We start from the raw sequence: 24,639 nt of genomic DNA, 5'->3' as shown, positions 1-24,639 counted from the left end.
AAATAAAAACTGAGTAAAATGTCGAAACGTTTCATGTGCGTATACGTAGTAAGTTGCATGTACCTGTCTGTGTACATACCCCTTGCAAATTCCGTTTTATCTTTAAAAACTTTTATGATACCACGCGGCATGTTGAAGTACGCCACTAGGCATAAGTGTTGTTTTTTTTTTTTTTAATATTTTATATACACATTTGTGTTTAAATAGAAATATTCGAATCTAAAGACATAAAACTGTTGATCGAAATAAATTGTCCCCCCCCCCCAAAATAAAAACTACTTTTCCTTTTAGAAACCATATATAGCTATCATCTTCTAGTCGTTTCCATTAAAATTTTGAAATTGCCACTAACGCCCTTTAAGGGAGAAGCATACCCCTTACCACAGAAAATAATAATCAATAATTGTAATGTTTTCCCAAACAAGACAAATTAGCATGGTTAGCAAGTTGTTCTTTTTTTTATTACATAAAAAAAACAAGTTTTTTCAACTGAAAGTAAGGAGAGCATTAAAGCTTAAAACAAACAGAAAGTTTTTTTTAGTACTTTCAAAAGAGCTATCGATTCTAATTAAACGGCCTTTGTGATTCAGGGGTTTGTGATTCGAACAAAATTTGAACTTTAGCTTAAAGAGCGAGGTATTGACCAGGATGCGAACCCCTCATATATGTAATAATTTCTGTTCGTTTTAAGTTTTAATGTTGCTCCTTACTTTCAGTTGAAAAAAAACTTGTTTATTTATTTAATTTCTGATCGTTTTTTAAATAATGCTGGGAAATCTGGCGCCTACTTCATAGAAATGTCCCTTCCCCCCAAAAAAAACCTCCAGGGAAAGACCCTCCCACGCAGCCCCTCCTCCGACCCCCCCCCCCACCAGAAAAAAAAACCTCCTGAAAACGTATGTATACTTCTCAATAATGAATACTATGTGTAAACAATGGGCAAAGTTCATACCTTGCAGCCCTTCCCCAGGAAACTGTGGGAGCTTAAGTCATCTTCAAAGACATAAGCCCTCCAATTTTTTTGGTCACTTAAAAAGGGTACTAGAAATTTTAATTTCCGCTCGAGTGATCCCTCTCACGATATTATCGATATACATCGATACAATCACCCCTGGGGAAAAGAAAAAAAAACAAATAAACACGCATTCGTGATCTTTCTTCTAGCAAAAGAATACAAAATTCCACATTTTTTCAGATAGACGCTTGAAACATCTACAGTAGGGTTTTCTGCTACGCTGAATCTGACGGTCTAACTTTCATTAAGTTTGTCTCACTTTCAAGGGGTGTTTCTCCCTTTTTTCGAAAAAAGGCAAATTTTTTCAGGTTCGTAACTTTTGATGTGCAAGACTAAACTTGATAAACCTTATATATTTGAAATCAGCATAAAAATTCAATTCTTTTTTATGTATCTATTGGTATGAAAATTCCTTTTTTTTAGAGTTTCGTACTTAATTTGAACACAGCAAATAAAAACCTGAAACAAAAAGGTTTATTATCTAAGCCCTCAGGTTCATTTTACAAGTAGCCTAAAATTATAGCAAAGGAAAATTATAAAAGGACATTGAAAAATACCTGGGGACAGTCTTTGATGTAATGTCCTTTCTTGAAACACAAATGACAAAGGTAAGTTAGTGGTGGGCGCTTCATTTGCTTCGGATCTAAGCTTAAATCACTGAAATGATCAGCCAGATGGTCTACAAGAGATAAAAGTAAAATTCCAGTTAGGGTGGTTGTTTTCTTCTTAAGATAGCTTAAATCTTATGAAGTTTTCAATTCAATTTTTCTATTTTTTTATCATAGCCATTAGTTAAGGTTTAAGGCTGGCTCTACTCGATTCAATGCTAAATTTATAGTACCTGTTTAGATTTTTCAAGAGCAGCAACTATCTCCTTGAATATTCGTATAAGCCTGAAGTATCCCAGTTTTGATAAACTTGACAGAGTTGGACAGCGAGCCGTCAAAATCTTCAATGGTAAATGTTTGAAAAGAAACTCCTTTTGTCAGAAAAGTTTCATGCTTTTCCTTTTTTCCTTTTTTTATATATTTTGTTCATCTAGGGAGCAGTAAGATCAATTGGGGCCTGGAAGACAATTTCCCCCTATATTTTTTACCCTCTCCCCTCCCCTAGATGTGTAAAAAAAACTTTTGGGGGTATTTTTATGAAAAATCCCGTGTTTCGGCAGTTACTAAAAAAAAATTAAAAACAACAAAATTGTCCTCCCAAGACTTGAAAAATATGATTTACTTGACTTGCCACTACATCTACATCTACATTGTGAATTGATGCCACTTCTAGGGAGGGGTTGAAGTCCGCTACTTTCTTCTGCGGGGAACATACAACTTCTGGCACAAAACCCAGGTCGAAACTCTAGTGCAAATATTGAGAAATATAAAACAGTTAATAATTTGGACAGTTCATAGACTTTTCGACATTTTTTTTAGGGAGGGGGTACTGAGTACCCCAAATATTGAATCTTATAATGACCTAATTTTTTCGATTGGCTTGAAACTTTTCAAGAATCATTTCCAGGGCTAAGGGGGACCAGAATCTTTTGAGAGGGAGAAGGTTTTTAGGGGGCCTAGAAATGGGGTAAATAACTTGCTGCCTCCAATCAGTTTTAAATCACAGTCGTAAGTCCATAGCCAAATGAGAACCTAATTAAAGAAACAATTTAGGGGCACGTTTCCCCCCCAAATAGGGTAAAAAACACTTTTCCATCGACTCAAAACCCATTTTCGTAAATCCTTGATTCAAGAGAACCCTAATTGCGCTTGCGTTTTACTGAGAATAAAATACATTTTGCACATTTCATCCTTTATAATTACAGCATCGAAAAACAAAAATTATTGAGACTTCCCGGAATTAATTTCATAATACTTTAAACGATCAGTCTACTTTTATTCGTTCTTTCCTTCAATCTTGATTACTACCGTAATTTTCTTCTTTTTTATCGATGTTTTAAAGAAAAAAAACCAATATCGTATCGTAATACTCATATCGTTTTTAGAAACGTAAATGAGACTCAAGCCGTTTAGAAAATTTGAGAGGGAAGGGGCACTCCACCCCCATATTATTTACAACAGCTCTTACTCGTAAACGACAAAAGATGTGGTGTACTCAGTAAAGCGAAGGCTAAATTCTTCAGAAGGTTTAGCGGGGTGGTTACCTTACTTTTATTTGTGAAAATTTTGTTGGTTCAAATTTGACTTAACTTTTATTTACACTTCTCTTCATTTTAGGATTCACTTATTCATCCACATCAGTACCTGTTATCCTTATGTTTGATGCAATTATTAATTTTAGTTTCTGTTTTTTTTCCATTTCATTTAATAATTCATTATTTATGCTTTTTTAGTTTTAATTACTTGACTCCAGCTCATAGCTGGTTTTTATATGGCTAGTTACTTTCCCATGAAAGCTTATTTTTGGATAGGATTTTTATTTTTAATCAGCTGATAAAACAGATGGTGTGATATATCAAAATTAATTATTCCACTAGCATCCTACGTATATGGAGGTAAGCTTACAATTATGCCATCTACTTTACTTCATTAATTTTTGTGAGAGCTGATATTAGCAATTGATGGTTCTAAGGATATTCAAGAATTAAACTTGTGAAATAAACTTGGGAAACTACCATACTGCATAACCTTGTCTGTAAAATAGAATTTTTAGGAGTAGTATTCGATATCCCGAAGCTTTTCTCGTTTTAGAGCATACTCAAAATGTTTTCCCAGTCTAGTAAAAGTACCAACGGCTCTCTTAAAATTTCTCCAGGTCCTTTCTCTTATATTTGCTCACCTAAGCTATTATTTAAACTGCTACCGGCAATGCTTCCAAATCCTCTCGGTCCAACTCCTGCTCTTGGTGAGAATCCAAAACCGCGGATGGCAATTTCCTCTAGAAGGGAAATGTAATGTAAATATAATATTTTTAAATATAATAAATATATTTAAAAATATGTAATGTAATAAACATAATGTATTAAATGTAACTGAAGATGATATAAATATTATCCAAACGAGAAGAATAGGTTTAAGAAGAAGAACAGTTATACATGATAGAATTATTTGCCAAAGCAAATATCAAAGGCTGTACCTAGAATACTCAATTTTATAGCAGTCCTTAACGGTTGTTCACCAATTAAACAAAAACACGGAATCAAAATCGTAGTAGAAATATTTCCGAAATTTAATCTTTTTTATTAGCACCTAATTAAAAATTACTACTTTGAACACCTCAGTAGTATTACCCAAGTGCAGTCATTATCTTCTACATTTTGAAAGACCTAACAAAAACAACCTATTGAAAAAAAATGACTTTTAGATGCCTCAAGCTTTGAAGCTTGAAAGCTACAAACCATGATCATATGGAGAGAGTTCTTTTTAGAGGGCAGACACTTTAGATACCCTTAATTTTCGCGGGTGATCAAAACAGAAAGATGCATCCCAAGTTCGTATCGTAAGAAGTATCAGTTGGGCTATCGGACTTAAGGACTAGCATCCACGATTTTGTCCCAGAAATCAATAATTTGACTATCATCCAATCATTTTAAACAAAAATGAACATATTTATTATCATTACCTCCCGGTTTCAAAAGCTATATTACCTCATTTTGGCGCAGACATTCCTGTGGGTCAATCCAAGACAGAGGGTTAATCCAGTAATGCTGAAGGTTATGGTACACCCCACCTATTTAAGGGAAGTCATTGGATATTATTTGTGGGAGAGGGTTATCTTAAATCTCAAAAAGTTCATTATTATGTCAACATTTTATAATATTGATAAGAGGTACTTCGGATCAATTTTGAGTGGGACTTTACTCCCTACCTTGGTTCGTTTAGAGGAATATAGTAAAACTAAGTGGATAATACGGGTACTCAAGGATGAAATACCTTCTCTTAAAGGGGAAATAGTAGTTGGAAGTAGTTGGAATAAGTTAAATTATTTATAAATCAAGACATTTTCATAAAAATGAGTTAAAGATCAGAACAGAGAGTGAAATTTGAGGGGGGGGGCAGGAGCCTCCCAAATATATAGAAAAGCTTCGCATAGATACGAAAAAACAAGTTGTTTTCAAATGAAAGTAAAGGGCAATGTTGAAACTTAAAATGAGAAGAAACTGTTCGATATTTAAAAGGAGTTCCTTTACTCTAAATTTTGGCCTTTATGTATACGCACTAAAATAATGAATGCTCTCTCAAAAATTTAATATAAAATTTAAAATTTAATATACAAAATGCTTAAAAAATGATAAGTTTTCATCTGGTTTTGTTTATTTTGAACAAGAACATTCTAAGTTCAAACTTTTTTAGAGGAAAGTTGGTGCATAAACCTCTAAAACGTACCAACTTGCTACGGTTCCTGCACTCTAAAAGTCTTCCAAGAGAAGACTCGTCAAAGTTTCGCGCAAAGAGCAGGGAGTTGAGAAGACTGAAGCCCACACCGAATATAGAATAATTTTTGGCTTTTTGTTTGACCATTTACAAAACCATACTCCGTTAAAAAGTGTGCAAATGAACATACATCAATTATAAAAAATGGGGTACATTTTGAAGTGAAAAAATGGTTTAATAAAATATTATTTTATACTGCATATAATAGTCTCACAACATATAATATATCATAACGGCATAATTAATATCTTGCGTTAGATGACAATAAAAGTTTTAGTCGCTAAGCAGTACAGCCAGGAAGAGGCTCTGGAGGCTATTATCCCCCCATCCCTCTTTCCACCCGAAAAATAAATCTTCTGCATCCCTCCATCCCCCTATCCCTCTTTCTACCCGAAAAATAAATCTTCTGCATCCCTCCATAATTTAATATTGGTCACATTTGTTGTACCGCAATTAGTAAATATGTAGACAAAATACTCACGGTAGTTTGGCGGCAAATAGTGGTGTTCTAAACTTGGAGAGACGCTTGAAAAAGGGCCAATTTGCTGTGAGGACGTGGTATTCCATAATGGTGATGGCAAATATTTTCCCTGAAAAAGCAAAGCGTTTTAACTTTTGCACAACTTAGCAAAATTTTTTAACGATAGTAAGTTATTTGAATGACGAAAAAAGTGACAAAAGTAAATACCTAAATCACTCACTTATTTAAAGGCGGCTGAACTAGTTTAATTTAACATTAGTTTGAAACAGAACCACTTGAGTGTCAATTTGACATTTCGAAACAACTAGTAGCTTATGTAACTGCTTAAATTATCTCAGAGAAAGATGTATTGGATGAGCTCGATTAGAGGTAGATGAAAATCCACTCTTTCGGAAGGAAAATGGGGAGTGGTGTTAAAACTTCAATCCAACAGAAATCATGCAATGTACTAAAATAGCTCTATTGTTGCTTGAAAATAGTACTAAAATTTAAATTCTCGTTCGAACGAGATTCTCGATTGTCTACAGCTAAAAGCTTTATATTATCACATTTGTTTGAAAAAAAATACATTAAAGAAATAACAAACAAATTAACGCAAATTCAAGCCATATTTTTGGGGAAAATGCAATTTTTTCTCCATAGCCTGAAAATTTGCTTCAGAGTTTTCAGATTTTTCTATTTGATAGTGTAATCCTCATTATATATCACACTCTTTTTATAAAGTAACACTATTTTTTTTATACGTATAACTTTTGATGGCTGAATTCAAAATTTATAATAAATTACGAATTTTTGGAATTATCACAAAAAGCGTATTCTTTACATGTTCATATTCAAATGATAAACGAATTCAAACTCGCTTGTGTTCGGCTACTTTTCACAAGGAATACTTCTTAAGTAAGTAGTAAGTAAGTAAGTATGACGGCACTAGACCCTTATGATCCAAACCGGCGGTGCTGATCTCTGTTTTGTGGCCCTTGAGCCATGAAGTGCAATCGGGGGCTGGGGGTCAGCCATCGTGTGCTTTCGCACACCCTTCCTGCTTACCTTCCCCGGATTTTTCCAGGTACCCATTTTGTGCTGGGTTGACTCTGGCTAAGCTTACAGGGTCACACCACTGACCCGCGTCCCATACCAAGAAACTGGCCACACCAGGGATCGAACCCGTGCCCCTTGGACAAAGAAATCTCAACGCAGCGCACGTCCACTTAGCCAGACGATTAAATAAACTATATATCACCTAATTTCATGTTTCCTACCCCTGGAATATGAGGCTTTGAAACCTCTAATAAGTCGAGTTCGAAATGTCTGAATTAATCAGTCAAGATGTCGATATGACAGGGTTTTTATTGTGTTGTCACATTCCGTGTTGCAATTTCCATATTCTGCAAATCATTGAAATTTTTAAGGCCTCAGGAAAAGCAATGGTTCCTAACCAGTGTAGGATGGGGATAACACATCTTCTTAAGCCTACACGAAGCACTTAACTCGGGTTAGAACCAGACAGCAAGTCCTCCAGTTTGAATGGAGACTTTGGTCAATCCAGAACCCATCTTGATCCAACATGGTTTTCCAGACTTGTTGATGGTCGGTCTTCTATCAATAAGATTTGAAATCCTACAGAGGCAATCTCAAGCCTTTTACCTTGGTCTCATTGTATATTCATGCCTAAAAATATTTTGCTACGGCAAAAATGCAACCCTTGATAGATAACTTAGCTAGGAACAGGTTTATCGGCCCAAAAAAGCCCATCAAAAAAGACCAAACCCAGAAGAAATATCCATTTATCAGAAGCCATTGCAAATACAGTGTCGTTTACTAGGGTATAATTTTCTCAAGGAGTGCCACTTCTCAAGCTCACCCTGCAGCATCGTTAGCAGTCACAGTTTTGGTTAGGAAAACTCGTGAAAGGTCCATTGTAATGCCACTATGAGCCCACGTAAGCAGGGTATCCCTGACATGGATAGGGAGGGAGAAAGGAACTGCTGACAGAGCGGAGATCCCAGACCATCTCACAGCATCGGAGCAGCTCCAACCTTTTATACCCAGCCTATCATCGTCAGGACATTCAATGCGGACAACGACTCATCTGAAACGAAAGCTTCGCCATGCAACACTAAAGCTGCGTCAATCGTGGCGTGATTATACTGTCCCTTGTGGTCAAAGCTAAAAATCAGCCGATAAAACGCAAATACGGATCTATGGAGCCAGCGTAAATCAAGTCCTTTTCTGCGTTGCTGAGAACTAACTGGTTACTAATTCTGCTTGTGATGCATAGATGTGATCCAATCAAAGTTCTTCAGAAGAATCGAAGGAATCATGCTGTACAACTTTGTCTTAAACACCTGACTGCTGGCGCTAATAAATCTCCAATCTCGTCAGCTAACCACATGAACTCTACGGATGCTCAGCCATCTAGTCATCATGCCAGTACAAACTTACACCACTAAACTGCTCATTTTTTCCCCTCGACCCCCCACGCATGTCTGGAAGAGTTCTTTCGGAAGACCTTGTGCAGATGATGTGACAGTCTCAACCAGTACTATCAATGATCGGCACTAATCTCTAATAATCAGTTGCACTTGCACAGGAGCGTCTGGGCAGTAGGCGAAGAGTCACATCTCTGTCTACACCAGACTACCAGCAGAAGCAATAAGTTAAGTAACATAAAGCACAAGGGATGATCCATACACAGCAATAGCTTAGTGCTTCACAAGCTTTCCAGGTGCAATCTAGGTTGTTTTTTTTTTTACATACATTGCAGGGTACTTCTCGATTCTCATTCACAGTAATTTGTTACTTCTAACCACAACGCTGTGCATATATGTGCTACAAATAGCCCGAGAAAATTCTGAGTCAAGAAAAGCCACGTGTTGCAATGTTCTTAAGACTTTTCTTCCCCTCCCTTACTTCCCGTCATTGCCTTTTCTTTTTGTAAACACTGGATTACGTAAAAACGTAATTTTTCAAGTAATAAACGAATATCCTAATGCGCCGCTTTATGACTCTGGTCCTGGGAATCCCCCGTCCTCCAGACACCCGATCTCACAGGCCCTGCATGTAGGACAAGAGCACTCCAAGTTTAGAATAATTTACTAATCTGGAGGGGGAACAGGAGTTTATAACTTGAACGCTTTCCCAAGCTCGAATTTAGACTGTAGAAGTAACTAACTGTTCATGACGGTTATATTTATTCAGTTTGACAGTTATCTTAATCCTTGTGCCTTAATTTGGGCAAAAGATCAACCTGTGTGCCATGTTTCAAATGAATGTTAATTTCGTTGTTTTTTTTAAGGAAAAAAAATCAAAAGTAAGGATAAGTATTAAAATTTAAAACGAAGAGAATTTATTTCGTATACGAGGGGGCTATCCCTTCTTCAACCCTCGCTCTTTATCTTAAGTCTTAAAGCTCTTTGGAAATACTTCTCATTTAAATTGTTTTTGAGCAGACTTTCTTAAAGAATTATGACAGAAAGTCAAGCTTTAGCGTAAAGAGGTTGAGGACGGGCAGCCCCCCTCTTGTACGGAATAATTTCAGTTCGTTACCTTACTTTTAGTAAAAAAAACCTTTTTTTTATTTGGTTTCTGGTCGATTAGCATAACTGACCAGGAAGTTCCCTTCTCTCCCTCCCTCCGCCTTGTAGAATTTTTTTGAAAAATTCATTCCGGGAACTTTCATCTCCATGGAAAATTCTCCCCTTGGAAAATCTTCTCCCCACAGAGAATCCCCCCTAAAAAAAACGTATATTTCCCCATAGCACATAGTATATGTGAACAATGGGTAAATTGCATAAATCACAGCCCCTTCTACAAGGACTATGGGGGTCATGTTATCCCCAATGGCATATAATCTATCAACTATGATGAATTAAATGCATATCTCAAAATTTGATCAGATGTCTTTGGGTAAAAAGGGGCATCAGAGGGAGGCTAGATGCCTTCGAATCTTTTTTGTTATATTCCCCCCCCCCCTCTCTTTTCGAAAATCAATCAAATTATCTCAGGCTCGTAGCTTTTGATGGTTCTTTATTTTTAAAACTTTTTTCTTTACTTAAAGGAATTAAAACTTTAATTCCTTAAAAAGCCAATTTATTATCAAAGTTAGGCCTACGTTTTTTAGAATTCTGGTTACTCTTGAGCAGAGCCACTCCTTGCTTACACTTCGCTACCACGAACTATTTGATTAGTTTTGTTTAGCCAATAGGGTTTTTATATAGGAGTATGAGTGGAAAACAAATGTTTTATATTGTTTTATAATTATACAGGGGTTTTTCAAATTTCTTTGAATGCAAGTTTTCCTTGGGGATGAATGTTCCTTGAGGATAATTTTTCCAATTACAAGTCTTCCAGAAGTGATTTTTACCAGCACTATTTTAGCACAGTTTATTACTGAAAATTCGACGGTGAAATTAGCAAATTGATAATCAAATAGAAAAAATTCGTCGTAATTTGTTTTCAGAGATTTCGGATACCTTTTTCCAAGAAAGAAAATAAATAAATAAGTTGGCAACGATGAATAAATTCCAACACAAACAAATCTTTGCAAGACGCTATACCTGATCAGTTCCGGACTGAGTAGTCATTTGATCTTGCAGGCCCAGATACACCCAGTTTAAAAATGGAGGAGGTGGTAGCAAAGGCTGTTGCAGGGCTGCAGACTCCATGATAGCTAACAAAGTTAGAATAAGGCACCGTTTCCTCGTTAGATATCTACTTTCTAGAATATGAATAGAAGAAAACAAACATTAGATTTGAAAAAAACAAACATTCTTCAATATCTCAATTATGGCAACTAAAATTTCAATGCAAAAAGGGCCTATGCCTAATTTCTTCAAAGTTTGATGCCCCTTTAAGCATGTATCTTATGTGCAGTGTGCATTTTCTTGTTCACGAAATGCAGCATAGACTTTTCAATTCAACTTAGCCCCCAGGATTGCGAGAACGTTGTGAGTCATTGACTTGTATACATGGTAAGTTTATATCTATTTACACCCTTAATTCCGAAACATAGTCTTATTGCACAAAAATAGCTTATAATGGACAATCCGAGATAGACTTTTGACACCCTGTATATACAGGATCTAAAACTTGAAGGGTCAAGATTAATTTAACTTGTATGTGGTATGATATCATTTTATTTTTATTTTAAACTCACTTTCAAAATTTCAATCAGAACCTTTATCAAATTGCTGTTCATTTTCTTTTCGTAATGAAAGTAAAGAACGACACTAAAGCTTAAAACAAACAGAAATCATTCCATAAATGAGGAAGGCTAACCTTTCCTCAGCCCCTGCTCTTTGTATATGGGGCTCAAATGTAAAAATAAGGCTGGGGATAAAGGCCCGGTAAATTTTCTTTTCGTAATGAAAGTAAAGAACAACACTAAAGCTTAAAAAAAACAGAAATCATTCCATAAATGAGGAATGCTAACCTTTCCTCAGCCCCTGCTCTTTGGATACGGGGCTCAAATGTAAAAATAAGGCTGGGGATAAAGGCCCGCTAAAATAGGAACAACAAAAGCTTTTTTTGATTCGTTTCAACTTATTTCTATAAATCAATGTACCCCTATCGGAAAAAACTTAAAACAATGAGTCTTCAAAAAGTGGGGCCCGAAAAAATGCTAATACACTTTAATTGGCTTTGAACTCATAACTGTGAGTACTTAGTACCCTAATGAACTAAAAAAAAAACTACAAAGAAAATTTATTCAAATGAAAGAAAGCGAAACATTTTTTTTTCTTAACGGTGAAACTTAAGGCTGCTAGTCCTTGGGCCAAAAGAATCTTCTCATCGAGCTTGAATTTATAGTAAATATATTATTTAAAGATTATTTCTTAAAACTAGGGCTGAAAGAACAGATGCTGACTGAACAGGAACAGAATCCAGGGACAAGACAAGTGTGCCGCCTTGCCTCCCTTTCGCTGCGTCACGGTTTAAAAATTGTAATTGCTAGTTTCAAAGTTTTTGTTAGGCATTAATTGTCAGAACGTTCGAATCAAATGGACCGAAAATAAAAAGTTGTTACACAAAAAATTGTTTCCTTTTAAAACTCAAATATTAGACTGAAAGTCACGAATGAAATATTCTTTTTGCAACCTTTCTTCCTTGTGATATTCTTCTTATTTTGATGTTTTCACAGAAAAAAAGCCCGTGTTCAAAGTGTATATCGTTTTCAGTTGAGCATTAATTACACGTGAGTGGGTGTTGGCCCAACTATCGTTTATGGTAGCTCTGATTTTTAAACATCGATTAGCGTATGAAATTCTTTTCTTGTTGTTGTTATTATTGTTTATGTAACGACAAACGAAAAGCACCCAACTCGAAACACATTAGAGGGTCTTAGAGGGTGGTAGAATGTTTAATTTTTTGGGCAATTAACATCTGTAAACCTTGATCAGTACTATGATTTTCTTTTGTTGTTATTGCTGTTTATATTAGGACAAATAAAAAACACACTATATGAAAAACAAACCGTAATCAGTAAAGTCCGAATAATACTCTAACCTTTGGAAGGTTTAAGGCCACGGTGAGCTAACTCTTTATTGTGGTAATTTCTTTATTCATTATAATTTTTGTTCGGTCTAAGTTTTATTTGCTCATTCATTGTGATAACTATTAGTGTTAAGTCTGGCGTGATTATTCATATCAAACCTTTCGTTTTAGAATTCATTTATTCACTCAGAGTAGTTTATTTATTTTTTTTTTTAATTATTATATGAGTTTATTGCTGCTCATTTTAGGTTTAAGTATCGCTCTTGATCTTTCTTTGAAAAATAAACTATTCTAGAGTAAAAACAATTATTCTCCTTTAAGCCAACATCATGAGTATCTGTATTCTACCTATGTATCTGTTTTCTCTGTTTCTTCTTAATTATTTCATTGATGGTTCTAGAACGAACTTAAAAGAACAAATACTTACAATCCTCAGGAAAAAAAACGCTGCTCATTTCTTTACTGATGTTGGATGACACGAATAAGGCGTGAATCCTGCACTTGAGTCTACGGAGGGGGGGGAATTTTCGGTAAGGGTTTAATTCTAAGTCCTGTTGAAGTTTCCCTAATTTCCAGCAATTTTTCGAAAGAAAATTGCGAGCACACTAAATAGACTAAAGAAAAAGAAAAAAAATGTCCAGACCAAACTAACCTAAAGTTTTGGCAAGATCTCCACAAAGTAAGTCAAAAATAGTGTCTGATGTGCTATTTTTGTCTTTTGAAGTCAATTACCAAATCAACATCTGTGGGGAAGAGGAAGGGTGACTTTAATTTCTGGTTACGAGTGTATCTGTTTGAAAGCGAAGTCAGATCTCAAAAGAACTCAGTAGGGACTCAAGTAGTTGTCCCAACTGTGTCTTTTCGAATTCCGAGCCATTTTGACCCCATCAGGGGGGAGAGTCCCAAATTTTTATCATTGGCATGTCTACTGAAATCCGGGCAAGGAATAATGATTAGTGTCCTAGTTTGGCAATCTGGTGCATGGATGTAAAACGATCTATGTGAACGGGTTCTAGGTTGTTCTAGATCTAAGGAAGAGGTTCTAACATTATTGTTATTAATACATCTGCCAGAGCGGATTGTTAAATCTCAGCCAAACCAGTTGGAAGGTAAAAGTAGGCTGATTATCCTAATTTTGCCTTTTGAGAGCCTAAGCCACATCCAGCTTTTGTGAGAGGAGAGAGTGCCACCTGTCATGTCATTGTTAAATCTACCAGAACGAGTTGGCAGATGAAAATAAAATTTGGAGAGAAGTAAGAACAAGTTTCCTACTTTTTACTGTTTTACTGGTCCTGCTAGAACTGATCCCAGCTGTTTAGGTATTGGATGGAGATAAATGAGATGGAAAGTGGAAGCAGACTAACGCGTTGTGCCTTTTCGGGAGGCAAATATGATCCAAATTCTGCAGGGGGGGGGGGGGATACCAGCCAGATCGGAACGTTACATACATAAAACTAACAATAAATATGATAAAATTTTTCAATCTAAAAGATAAAAATCAAATTTTCAACCAAATTAGTTAGTGCAATGTCAAAAAAGGGCGGCGGTTCCGCCCTTTGGTGGAGCTATCCCGAAAAGATTCTTAATATCAAGAGAACTTCGTTGCTACCCTGAACAAACGACATCAAAAGACAAAGAACTTTGAACCCAAATACCAGATTTACATTATCAAAATTGACTTTGTAGATTTAATCATTCGTTGGCTCCAAACAAAAAGGTTAACTTTAGCTTCCAAACTTAAAACTTGAGTGAACATAAGCCCACCATCCTCCAAATAACTAAGCAGGATACAACACTGAGCTTATTTTGAGCACTTGTTCACATCTAATATATATATATATATATATATATATATATATATATATATATATATATATATATATATATATATATATATATATATACGAAGTCCTGAATATAAAACATATAACCTCGAATAATGTCAGGTCTTTTATCTTGTCTTTTCACACATCCAGATCTTTGAATTCATGTCTCATTTCTTTTTACTCTTTTCTACTCTAATAGATTTAATTCTATCATTTCAAATTAAGCAAGAAAAACATACTATGTACTGATATTGAGGATGGGTAGCGTCGTTGAGCCTATTTCTTTTTGATGACAGCTTAAGCCGTAGCAAAACATGCAAAACTATAAAATATACTTACAAAATTTAAAAATTGTCTAAATCCACATAATAGTATTTTCAAACAAAATATACAAATCAAGAAAACTTTTAAGTCTGATAAATAAATATTTACATCCTCATGGAGAAAATTAATTCTAGGTTCTGATCAGCTGGAAACCCGATGGAATCTTCCTGGAGCCTTCCAAAAATTTGCGTAGCTTAACATGTTGCTTGTAAACTCTACTGGTTCACCAGAGTTTTGTTTCTAAGAGACATCCAATTTACGTAGCCAACTCAAAATTACAGAACGTCGTTGATTCTATCTTGAATTTAGGGAAAACTTTTTTTTAGATGAAAGCAACAGCTATTCTCTAGGTCAAATTACTCGTGAGCTTGCATTCTGCAGTTTTCTTGACAGTAGAATAGAGTAAAAGTAGCCTGTACTTAATAAAGCAACGAAAAAAAATGAAAAAGAGTACAAATAAGAGGAAGTGTGGTTAATTGTACAATACGATTATTAAGTATGCGAATGCACCAAATACGCTTGGCTAGTAGTTTGAGGAGGAGTTTTATTCAATTAAATGGGCAAGAGTAAATAAAGAGCGATCAATTAAATCCCTCCAGTTTGTTCAATCGTAATCATTTCATTGAGGATAGGGTGGAAGATTTTTTTTTTACTCCATAGTGTTAGCGCACTTGAGATGAAAGTCAGCAAACAAAGTTGTTGCTTCATAAATTCATGTTAGTATGTGAATCATATGCGCAAGGACTGACCTAAAGGGAGGAGAGCATTTGCATAATATTATAAAACCTTTAGGAAGCCTTTAAAGACACAAATTAACATTTTTTTACAAATATATCCTTACGGAGCTTTTAAAAAAATCGCATGTATGAAGGAACACCTGTGGGCACATATAATCTTTCCTTGTACTCAGGTAGGGTTTTTCCTTGTACTCAGGTAGGGTTGCTTCAGGATAGAAGATTTTGGAAAATCTTTTAGGGAATGATCCTTAAAAGTGTCAAGCCGATCAGACAGCCATGAAAAAACATGCCCACCTTTTCTACAAAAAGCCATATGTGAATAATGAGTAATTTACGTACCTTACGGTCATTGCGCCTTGGACTGTATTATCTCAACTCTGAAGACTTCCTTGTTAGGAGGTTTTGACTATTTCGATCCAAATAGCGATCTAAAAACTTTGATCAGATGCCATTGGAGGAATATGGGGGCACCCTAGGGCACATCCCGCGTTGTAGGAGAGCCAAGGTGCCGTCTTGTCGTTTCCAGCTCGTAGAAAGGGCATTAGAGCTTTCAATTTGCGACTGTGACTGCATCACCAAGTTTCCACGATTATTACTTCCATATGAGATGATCGGGAAAAAAATAATAATACTTGGAGACACTTAGCATTTTACCAAGTCAGTGCATTAACATTCTGATCTTATCAGCGACCGAGATCGACCTTATCAGTCACAGTTATCAGTCACAATCGTATATATATATATATATATATATATATATATATATATATATATATATATATATATATATCATATACTATATATATATATATATATATATATATATATATATATATATATATATATATATATATATATATATATATATATATATATATATATATATATATATATATATATATATATATATATATATATATATATATATATATATATATATATATATATATATATATATATATATATATATATATATATATATATTTATATATATGTCAAGATCTAATCAGTCACGGTTGCGTGTACTAGGGTTCCGTGTATTATTTTCCAATCTAGGGTTGATAGTTCCAGACATTATACAAGCCAATGAGGGCTGACTGGCTGTAATATTTAATAGAAAAAAAACATCATTATCTTGTGGCATAAAGTCAACAGCAGAAGTAAGTTTTGTTTTACCGACTTCCCAATTCTTAGAAAAAGAATTCTTTATTCTCAACAAAAAATTAAAAAAAAACTTTTTTGCTTTAAAAAGTTTAACATGGATCTTTGTTGGTAGGCCTATTCAGCTTTTATCGGTGTTCATACCCTATCTAACAAATCAACTGTTAGTCGGTTGTAAGTCGAATTACGATTGAAATTAAAAAGGTCCCATTTTCGTCATATGTAATAAAGACATTTCTTCAAAGTCTTTCTACTGTACTGTTATATTTTAGTCTTTACGGCAAGTGGACAACAGTTCTTCAACCAACAGTAGTTCGGTATATGAAATCCGTATCTTGTGGTAGTTGGGCATGTGAAATCTAGCCCAGTTCTGTAAATAAACCCCAATACCTTCCTTACCTCTCCTAAAAAAAGGGCCAAATTCTGTTTTAACTTCTAAGTGCCTTTTATTTTATGTTTGGCTTTTATTTTCAGTTTTTTAGGGGGGGGGGGTGAAATTCCAAAAATAAACTCCCTGTTAAAGATTATCAAATATTTCAAGCGTGGACTCAGTCGAGAAGTCTTTTTCTTGGGGGATGCTTTCCCATCCGGACCACACAAATATAGTCTTTTATTTACACTCGAAAAATTTCCGCAATAAGAGGGTAGCTGTCAATCTCTCAGCAACTACATTGCTAGGTTTACTCCAAATATATACCTTTGAGTAATGAACGATTAGTTGAGGGATAAATCCTCCCCTCATCATTTATCTTAACGACATCTCACTGAATGTTATAAAAATTAGGCCGAAAATACGTGTTTAAAAGCTTCAGGTACCCATCCCCAAAGGGAAGTTCCACTGAACCCCCATCCCCTCTAATGGTTGGAGACCAACTATGAAGCACTTTACGTAAATTAAGAAGCCTTCAGATGAATAAATTCAGTTAAATAAAGCTTATAAAAAGCTGTTTATAACTAGCGTTCATGTTGCATTGACTGTACATATATTAGGGACAAAAGCACCAACGTGTGGCATCATGGCCCCTGGAACTGAGTTTATATCTCAGAATTTTGCATGATAGCATTTTGGTCTAAAATCGTTATTTTTCTGTGCAGGGGCGTAATTTGTTATGGGACAGGGGGGCAACTGCCCCCTCTAGACCCAAATTTTTCCCCCAGACCCCATTTCCCCCTCCCTAGCTGAAACTTAGTTTCTGCAAAAATGTTGCCAAAATTAAGATAAACCTGCATAATTCAAGTATCCAGAGAGAAAGGCCAGTTTTCTTTAGTATATCTTTACCTTTATGGTAATATAAGACTCTTTTTTTAGTTTTCACTGTCATTTTCACTTGATTTGGAAAAATTAGCTTCAACTTGCCGAAATATACCTTGCCGAAATATAAGGGTATTTTGTGGTAATCTAGCATTTTTATACCTAACCTTAAACACTAGAAAGCGTTTTTTTTTAAGTATTATGCTGCTTTAATTCACTGCTCAAGTAAAGAGTAGCTTGTTGTGGATGTGACAATGCATAAAATTGGGACTACAAAGTGAAAAGAAGTAGAGGTGGGTCGAGAGGGGGATTCACCCCACTGCTTTTTGTGAGGTCACATAAGTCATTTATTTTTGCCTTATTGAGGTCTCAGATGCTGAATTCAGAGACAGTCGTTGTATTTTCCTTCTCTTGGAAAGACTTTTGCATTTAAACTTCTCGGTCAAGAAATGCGCAGCCTCAGTTGACCGAAAACTGAATTCACATGTAAATAAAACAGAGTCATTTTATTTTATCTTTTAATGGTAATCTTTATTATTTTGTTTTTAAACAAAGTCGTTTAAATTAAACCAAGTATAAAGGGACTGGACTGGTAGCAACTAGCTCCTTAAAAACCTGCTTATGCTTGTGTATGATTTGTTTGTGTTGATGTGCTTGTGTTTGGTCGTTCAGATCCAGCCCCTAATTTTTGCGAAGTCATATAAGGCCCGTTTTTTAGCACTAAGATCTTTCATCTTTCTGCAAAGATTATGGTTTTTTCAACTCATCTTTGTTCTAAGATCTTACAGCTCACTGATCTTAGCAAAAAGCATGAAAGACGCCATCTTTCTGCCATATAGATCAATGATGAGAGAACTTTGAAGATCAACTCATCATTGTTCTCAGACCGCTTATCAGAGCAGAATGATGAAAGATGTTTGCACAAAAACGACAAAAGATGTAAGATCTTAGTTCAAAGATTTCACTTTTAAGCGTTTTCTGACAAAAGATCTAAGATCCAGTCTCATCCATGCCAGATCCATGCCTCATCCAGTTTCGAGGCACTCAACCCAGTCAGAGACAGTCTACATCGTATTTTCCTTTTACTGATAAGACTTTGGGATTTTCAAACTTTTCAGTAGATAGAAGGTTGGTTTTAGCACTGCTTAGCTTCAGTCGTAGATACCGAAAACCAAATTTGCATTTAAATAGAGTAGAGTCGTTTTATTGTTTGATTTATTTCTTTTTTTAATAATTTTGGATTTAAAAAGTCATTTAAATTAAACCAGGTTTAAAGGGACTGGACTGGTAGCCTAGCAGGTCGCCTTAAAAACCTGTTTAAACTCGCATATGATTTATTTCTGTCGGATCGTTCAACAGTTTGGAAAAAATTCAAGTGAAGCCTGATTAGGTAGTATGAACAAACCAAAAGCAAGAGACAAGGTAACTTGCATGGAGTGTGGGTCGAACTTTGACTACGAGTGGAAAAGAAGGCATGAAATTTTCAAACACAATGGAAAAGTAATCAGAATTTAAAGGAAGGAGCGTCACGAGACCCTTTCAAAGTGAGTGCATCCAAGAGAGCAAAGTAAATCGATTATAAAACGAGGTCGAGACGGATACAACGCTTGAGAAGGACACGCAAGATTTGGCTATGCATCCAGAATTTGTTTCCCAGAACAGGAGTGCTTTTGAAGAGCTGGGATAGCTCATTCAGGTCGGGAGATAAGTTTTTGTCTAGGACAAAAGTATTGAGTAATGTTGAAAACTTATAACAAATAGAAATTAGATGATTATTTCGTAGTTGAAAATTATTTCAACTACGTGCCTCCGGCTTTTTGCAGTAATATTTATGTCACGCCATCAATCAACAGAAATGATGAAAATGAGTCATATATAGGGCAAGACATCTCTGACCAAAGTCCCAACATGGTATTTTTGCATGTGTTACTAAGCTGGAATACATTATATAAGTATAATGTATTATATACATTATACTTATATACAATACATTAAATAAGTAGTTGCTGGTCCCAATGCCACTATTAAGACTGTCAGAGAAGTTGAATGCAAGAGGCATCTCGGTGGAAAAAATATTCTATATGATCTTCTGTGTTAAAGCTATGTAGAGAGATAACAGTCAATTGCTCTGAAGAATTTCTTAACATTTCAACAAATATTTAAGTTGTTGCCGAAAGTTACAGTAACTATTTTGAAAGTATAGTTCACAAGGATCCAGGAATAAGGAAGCCAAAACCAAAGGTTACCTAATTTCGTGTAGTCCTAATCAACCACAGCTGAGTGTATTCCCTTTTGAACCTTCAATATCAAAAATGAAATAGAGGTGTTTTCATCTGAGATGATATGAGGATTACCTGTTCTCAGAATACAATATCGAGAAAATTCTTCCCGCTTCGTGTGTTTTTTTTTTCTCCAATGGTATTGGGACAGACAAATTCAAAAAGCTTGGATGGAAAAAGGTATGCGGCAATGGCACAAAATGAAGAGCAAAGTAAAGGCAAACACAGGAAAACTGGCAAGTGATTTCTCTTCTGAGTCACACAAAGAAACTTTGTCTGATTTTTGTCACTTCGTCAGTAACCGCGGTCATGTCGATTTCCTATTTGATGAAAGCACCCGAACTAAGGTTTTGCAGCAAATAAAAGAGGAAGAGACAAACCGGAAAAATTGTAAAAATTTTGGAAGTTGCAAGGACCCTGGCAAGACAGGGCATTGGCTTTAGGAGAACTGAAAACAAAATGGCAACCTTGTTCAACTTCTAACGAGATATGTGGCTGCTCCTTATACCCAAAATAGACCACGCCAATTTACTTATTTACGCACAATTTCTCAGAATGAGTTCATTTACTTGCTTTCAGCAAAAGCCAGCGAGAAGATCCTCGACAAAGTCTTTGATTCAAAATGTTATTCTGTGATGGCGGATACGACACCCGTCGATTCACATTCAGCTTGCGGTCGCAATCAGCACCATCAGCTCGGCAGGGTTATTTAGAGAGAGACTTTTAGATGTTAGCGAGACTAATGACAAAACCAGGCACGGTATGGCAGAAAGTACAATATGAACATTGCCAAGGAGAGGAATTCCTCTGGATGAACTAGCTTTCCAGTCTTATGACTATGCAAGTACAATTTCTGGTCAATTTAATGGAGTCCAGCAGAAATTATTGAGCCCCTTGATTGCTGTGTGCCTTACATTCCCTGCCAGGCCCACACACTAAACAGTGTTATAGAGCATAGTGTATTTCATGTCTCGGTAGACTGCAAGGGCTGAAACCATACACACATTAATTACTTCGTTTGAAACAATCGCTTCACTCAGTGACGAATTTAATCAGATAAAGAACGCCGGTGCGAAGACGGAGGCACAAGCTAGCGGCCTTCTAAAAAGAATTCGAAACTTAGACTTTATTGCCTGCCTCATCTTTATGAAAAATATCATGTACAAGATCATGATAACAGTATAAAAACTTGAAGAAGAGGAGATCAACACCATCGGTACAATCGAGATGCTTGGAGCAATGAATAAAACTTTTCGAAATAGCATCAGAGGATGAAATCAACGATTTAATTGACAGTGGAGCAGTGTTTGCCATATGTATGGAAGTCGATACAGAGGCAGATTTCATCACACATCATCGTCGTCGATTTGAACCATTTCGTTTCGACAGCCGAGCTCGGAGTCAAGTCATCCTCCTTGCTAGATACACTATAATGGTGGGAGATAATCTCAGAGCTTACCTTGTCAACTTTCAGCCATTTTGTTCCTTGTATCAGCCTCCTTTAAAAAGGATTTTGGTTGCAGATATTGAGCAAGCAACAACGTTGTTTCCAAAACTAAGAAAAAACTTCGGATTCTATAGTTCTTTAAGTAGAGCTCGAAGCCCTGATTTAGTTTTGTCACGGCAACACTTGCTTCAGAGAGGTCGTAGGTGAAGGACATCACCGGTAACATCAGCTTAAGTAAATTAATCGTTTTTACAAATTGGCCGTGACAACATATGTTGAAGTTGCTGCTGCCAAAAGAACATTTAGCAAACTCAAATTTGTTAATAATTTACTGAGAAAACTCATGGTTGATTCTCGACTAGATTCCCTTATTTTGCTGTCAAATAAGAAACCTCACCGATACCACTGACTTAAATAAGATTGCCCAGGAGTGGTCCACTTTGAACAAGATTCGATTGCAAATTTAGCTGTTCTTAGTCACACACTTACGCATGAGGTATTCCGTTTTAGTTTTTCTCCGTAGATAATTATAAATGATAAAGAATTAATGTACAATAATTCTTCCTGAGTCGTATAATATGATCTAGGAGTCGTTTAAATGAGGGTATCTCCCCCCACAGGCTAGGTGACAAGCATCAAGACTTACCAAATAATGGCGCCGATAAAACCATATTAGATTAACATTACTTTGACACCGCAAAGTTTTGCAGCAACCTTTGGTCGGCTTCTTCGACGAAAGTATTCCGGGAGATACGGTTCTTTTTTTCGTCGTCATCCAAAAAGCACGGTAGCTGTCTACCTCTCACTTTAAAAGGGTAAATGCTAAGAAAGAAATGTCTATAGAACTATGATGACACGTTCTTATAGACCGCCTCGAAATGCGTTGTTTGTGCTTATAGCCAACTTTATTCTCTACTATCTGGTACCAAATCAATGTTGTTACATTTAAAATGCACCGTCTGTTTAAGCTAATACTGTGCTACTTTGCTGCAAAATATAATTGTTATTCTGTGTTATTTAGACCTATGTTATACCCAATCTACGTTTACACCCAATATATGCTTATTAAAAAAATGCATTATGTACAAGCTAAGGTTACGTTACTTCGCCATCATCTATAACGAGCAGTATTGGTTTTTGATGTAGGTATTAAATAGTAAGAATAATTTGAGTCTGTCCATCACTGACTAATCGCCGTATAAGCAGATTGCGTTGATAGTCATTTACAATTGTTGCGTAAGCAATTGCTTAAAGATAAATTTCCCAAGTTGAAAATGTATCAGAAATGAATATTAGGTTGACCAAATATCCCATTTATCCCTTTGTCACTGAAGATGAATACACTCTACAATTATTGCTTACAAGTAGCTCTCCGTGATAGGTGAGAAATCCTCGATCAATGGAGGTTAACCCCTGGAGTGTAAAGGTAAACCGCATAAGTTTTCTTTTGTTTTTAGTTTCCTTGTTTGAACCTGGCTACCAGACTTGAAGTGAATACAAACACTTTCATACTGAAGGTGGGCGAATCTATACCCTCTGTCCCTTAAGCCTAAACTGCTTGCCCAATAAGTTGTAAGTCTATCCAAGCACTGTAATGAAAAAACTAGAGAAGGGACGTGTGCCTCTGAAGATCATAATCCTCATGCCCATTTGCTCTTTTCGAGTTGAACAATGTTGAACACGACTATGTTTCGGCTAAAAATTTTGAAATACGAGGGGAAGGGGATTGTTGAACGCTTCTTAACCCTGCCTTGGTCTTCCAATCATAGAGATTAAAATCGTTCCCGGATCCTCCCTTGATTCTGGTTCAAACAAGTTGCAATATCCCTACCTTTGGGCTAAAGAGCTGATGGTAAGGTTTAAGGGACATCTTGGCCCCTTTTGATACTGAAGTCACACCAACTGCAAATCTTTCTGCGATTCCGGTTGTCAACTTTTCTGCAAGAGAGTCGACTGGAGCAGGGGGGGCGAAGGTATCTTGGAGGGGTCGTAGGGTCACTTTACGCATCTAATTCTATAGATTAAAGATCTTTGCATAATGCCGCATCAAACAATATACAACACACCCACTTTTCTACAATGATGTCAGTGACTAGGGCCACGAAGGGTGAGAGTGTTGTTGGGCGGAACACAGGCCCAGCTTCTCCTCTAGCCATGTACATTGAAAATCCCAGTCATAATTTTAGTTCAAACAAGGTTTGACAAGCCATCCATTTTGCTGAAAATTGTGGCGATATGAGGGATGGGCAAGCATTGGAGTGACTCCAGCCCTTTGTTTCCCAGATCATTTCAATTAAAAATCCTTACGCAATATTGTTCCAAATGAGGTGCAACATCCCTAACTTTCTACTGCGAAGTTAGAGACGGGAGCAAAAAAGGTAATGGGGGACAATGGGCCTACTCTAAACCTCGAGTTATGTATATATATTGAAGACCATGGCATTATTCTGCTTTAAATAGGCGTGTACAACATCCCTGCCTTTCGAAAACACAAATTGCAGGGAAGAGGGTTGCGAGATGGTCAGGAAGAGCCACGGGTCCATTTTGTTCTTCATTAATACTAATTGCTATTCATGTGTGACTTTTTTTTTCAAAAAGGTGTCACATGACTAGCCTTTTTCTAAAAAGCTGGCATTGGTGCGTGTTTTGGTGGTGTTTGTTGTAGGTAATTGAGCAACTCGGCTGTTAGTTGATATGTTGATTACTGAAATTTGGATTAAATCAAAATTTGGATGAAGATATATTTGTTTTCCCATGCTTACTAGACTGCACCTTTGGACAGCCTTGTTTCAGGTTCTTGGGCAGCCCAAAAAGTATTATGGTGTTATGTATGCTGTAAATATTTTGTTAAGTAAAAAAAAAAAAGAAAGTGCGATCGCTCAGTCAATAAAAATACTGGAATCACAGAGCTGCAACACAAAACGCAATAATTTTATATACGTTGCTAGGGTTTTGCCAGAAATTTGCAAAATATATTTCGATCATTAAAAAATCACTAGTCTGTCAGTGAGACTAGACTGAGCAAGTTAGCAAAATGTCCAAGTATCAGTAAGAGTCAGTGAGAGTCAGTAAAACAGTTTCAAAACATTCTGGCTGTTAACGTGTTCAATTACTTGGGGATACACCTGAACAGTTCAAAACGGTTAAATTTTTCTCGTTTCTTTTATTACTTATTAAATTGATTTTAGCCTTAAACGTCAAAAAAATTATTTCTACTGCCCAATGAGACCCAAGTTCATCACA

General features: G+C 36.0%; 1 protein-coding gene across 3 annotated transcripts in view; it reads right to left on the bottom strand.

The window, feature by feature from the left end:
• LOC148952265 (zinc finger CCHC domain-containing protein 24-like) overlaps positions 1 to 14,728 on the bottom strand; it is a 38,114-nt gene extending 23,386 nt beyond the window's left edge. Inside the window, exons 1-5 of one of the 3 annotated variants that reach the window (XM_089088907.1) lie at positions 14,629 to 14,728; positions 10,435 to 10,595; positions 5,879 to 5,987; positions 3,803 to 3,901; positions 1,573 to 1,694 (exon numbers count right to left, since the gene is read on the bottom strand). In XM_089088907.1, the coding sequence (XP_088945033.1) occupies positions 1,573 to 1,694; positions 3,803 to 3,901; positions 5,879 to 5,987; positions 10,435 to 10,542 (438 nt within the window). In that variant the 5' untranslated portion in view covers positions 10,543 to 10,595; positions 14,629 to 14,728. Of the gene's footprint in view, positions 1 to 1,572; positions 1,695 to 3,802; positions 3,902 to 5,878; positions 5,988 to 10,434; positions 10,596 to 14,535 lie in introns of all 3 variants that reach the window. The other 2 variants (XM_089088906.1, XM_089088908.1) reach the window with 2 other exon arrangements.
• Between the last annotated feature and the right edge of the window lie 9,911 nt (positions 14,729 to 24,639).

The sequence above is a fragment of the Artemia sp. Qi Xiang Cuo genome, chromosome 5 (genome assembly GCF_049724085.1).
Source record: "Artemia sp. Qi Xiang Cuo chromosome 5, ASM4972408v1, whole genome shotgun sequence".
Classification (NCBI taxonomy): domain Eukaryota; kingdom Metazoa; phylum Arthropoda; class Branchiopoda; order Anostraca; family Artemiidae; genus Artemia; species Artemia sp. Qi Xiang Cuo.
Note: the sequence above shows the minus strand (reverse complement) of the source record. Positions and strands in the feature narration are given on the sequence as shown.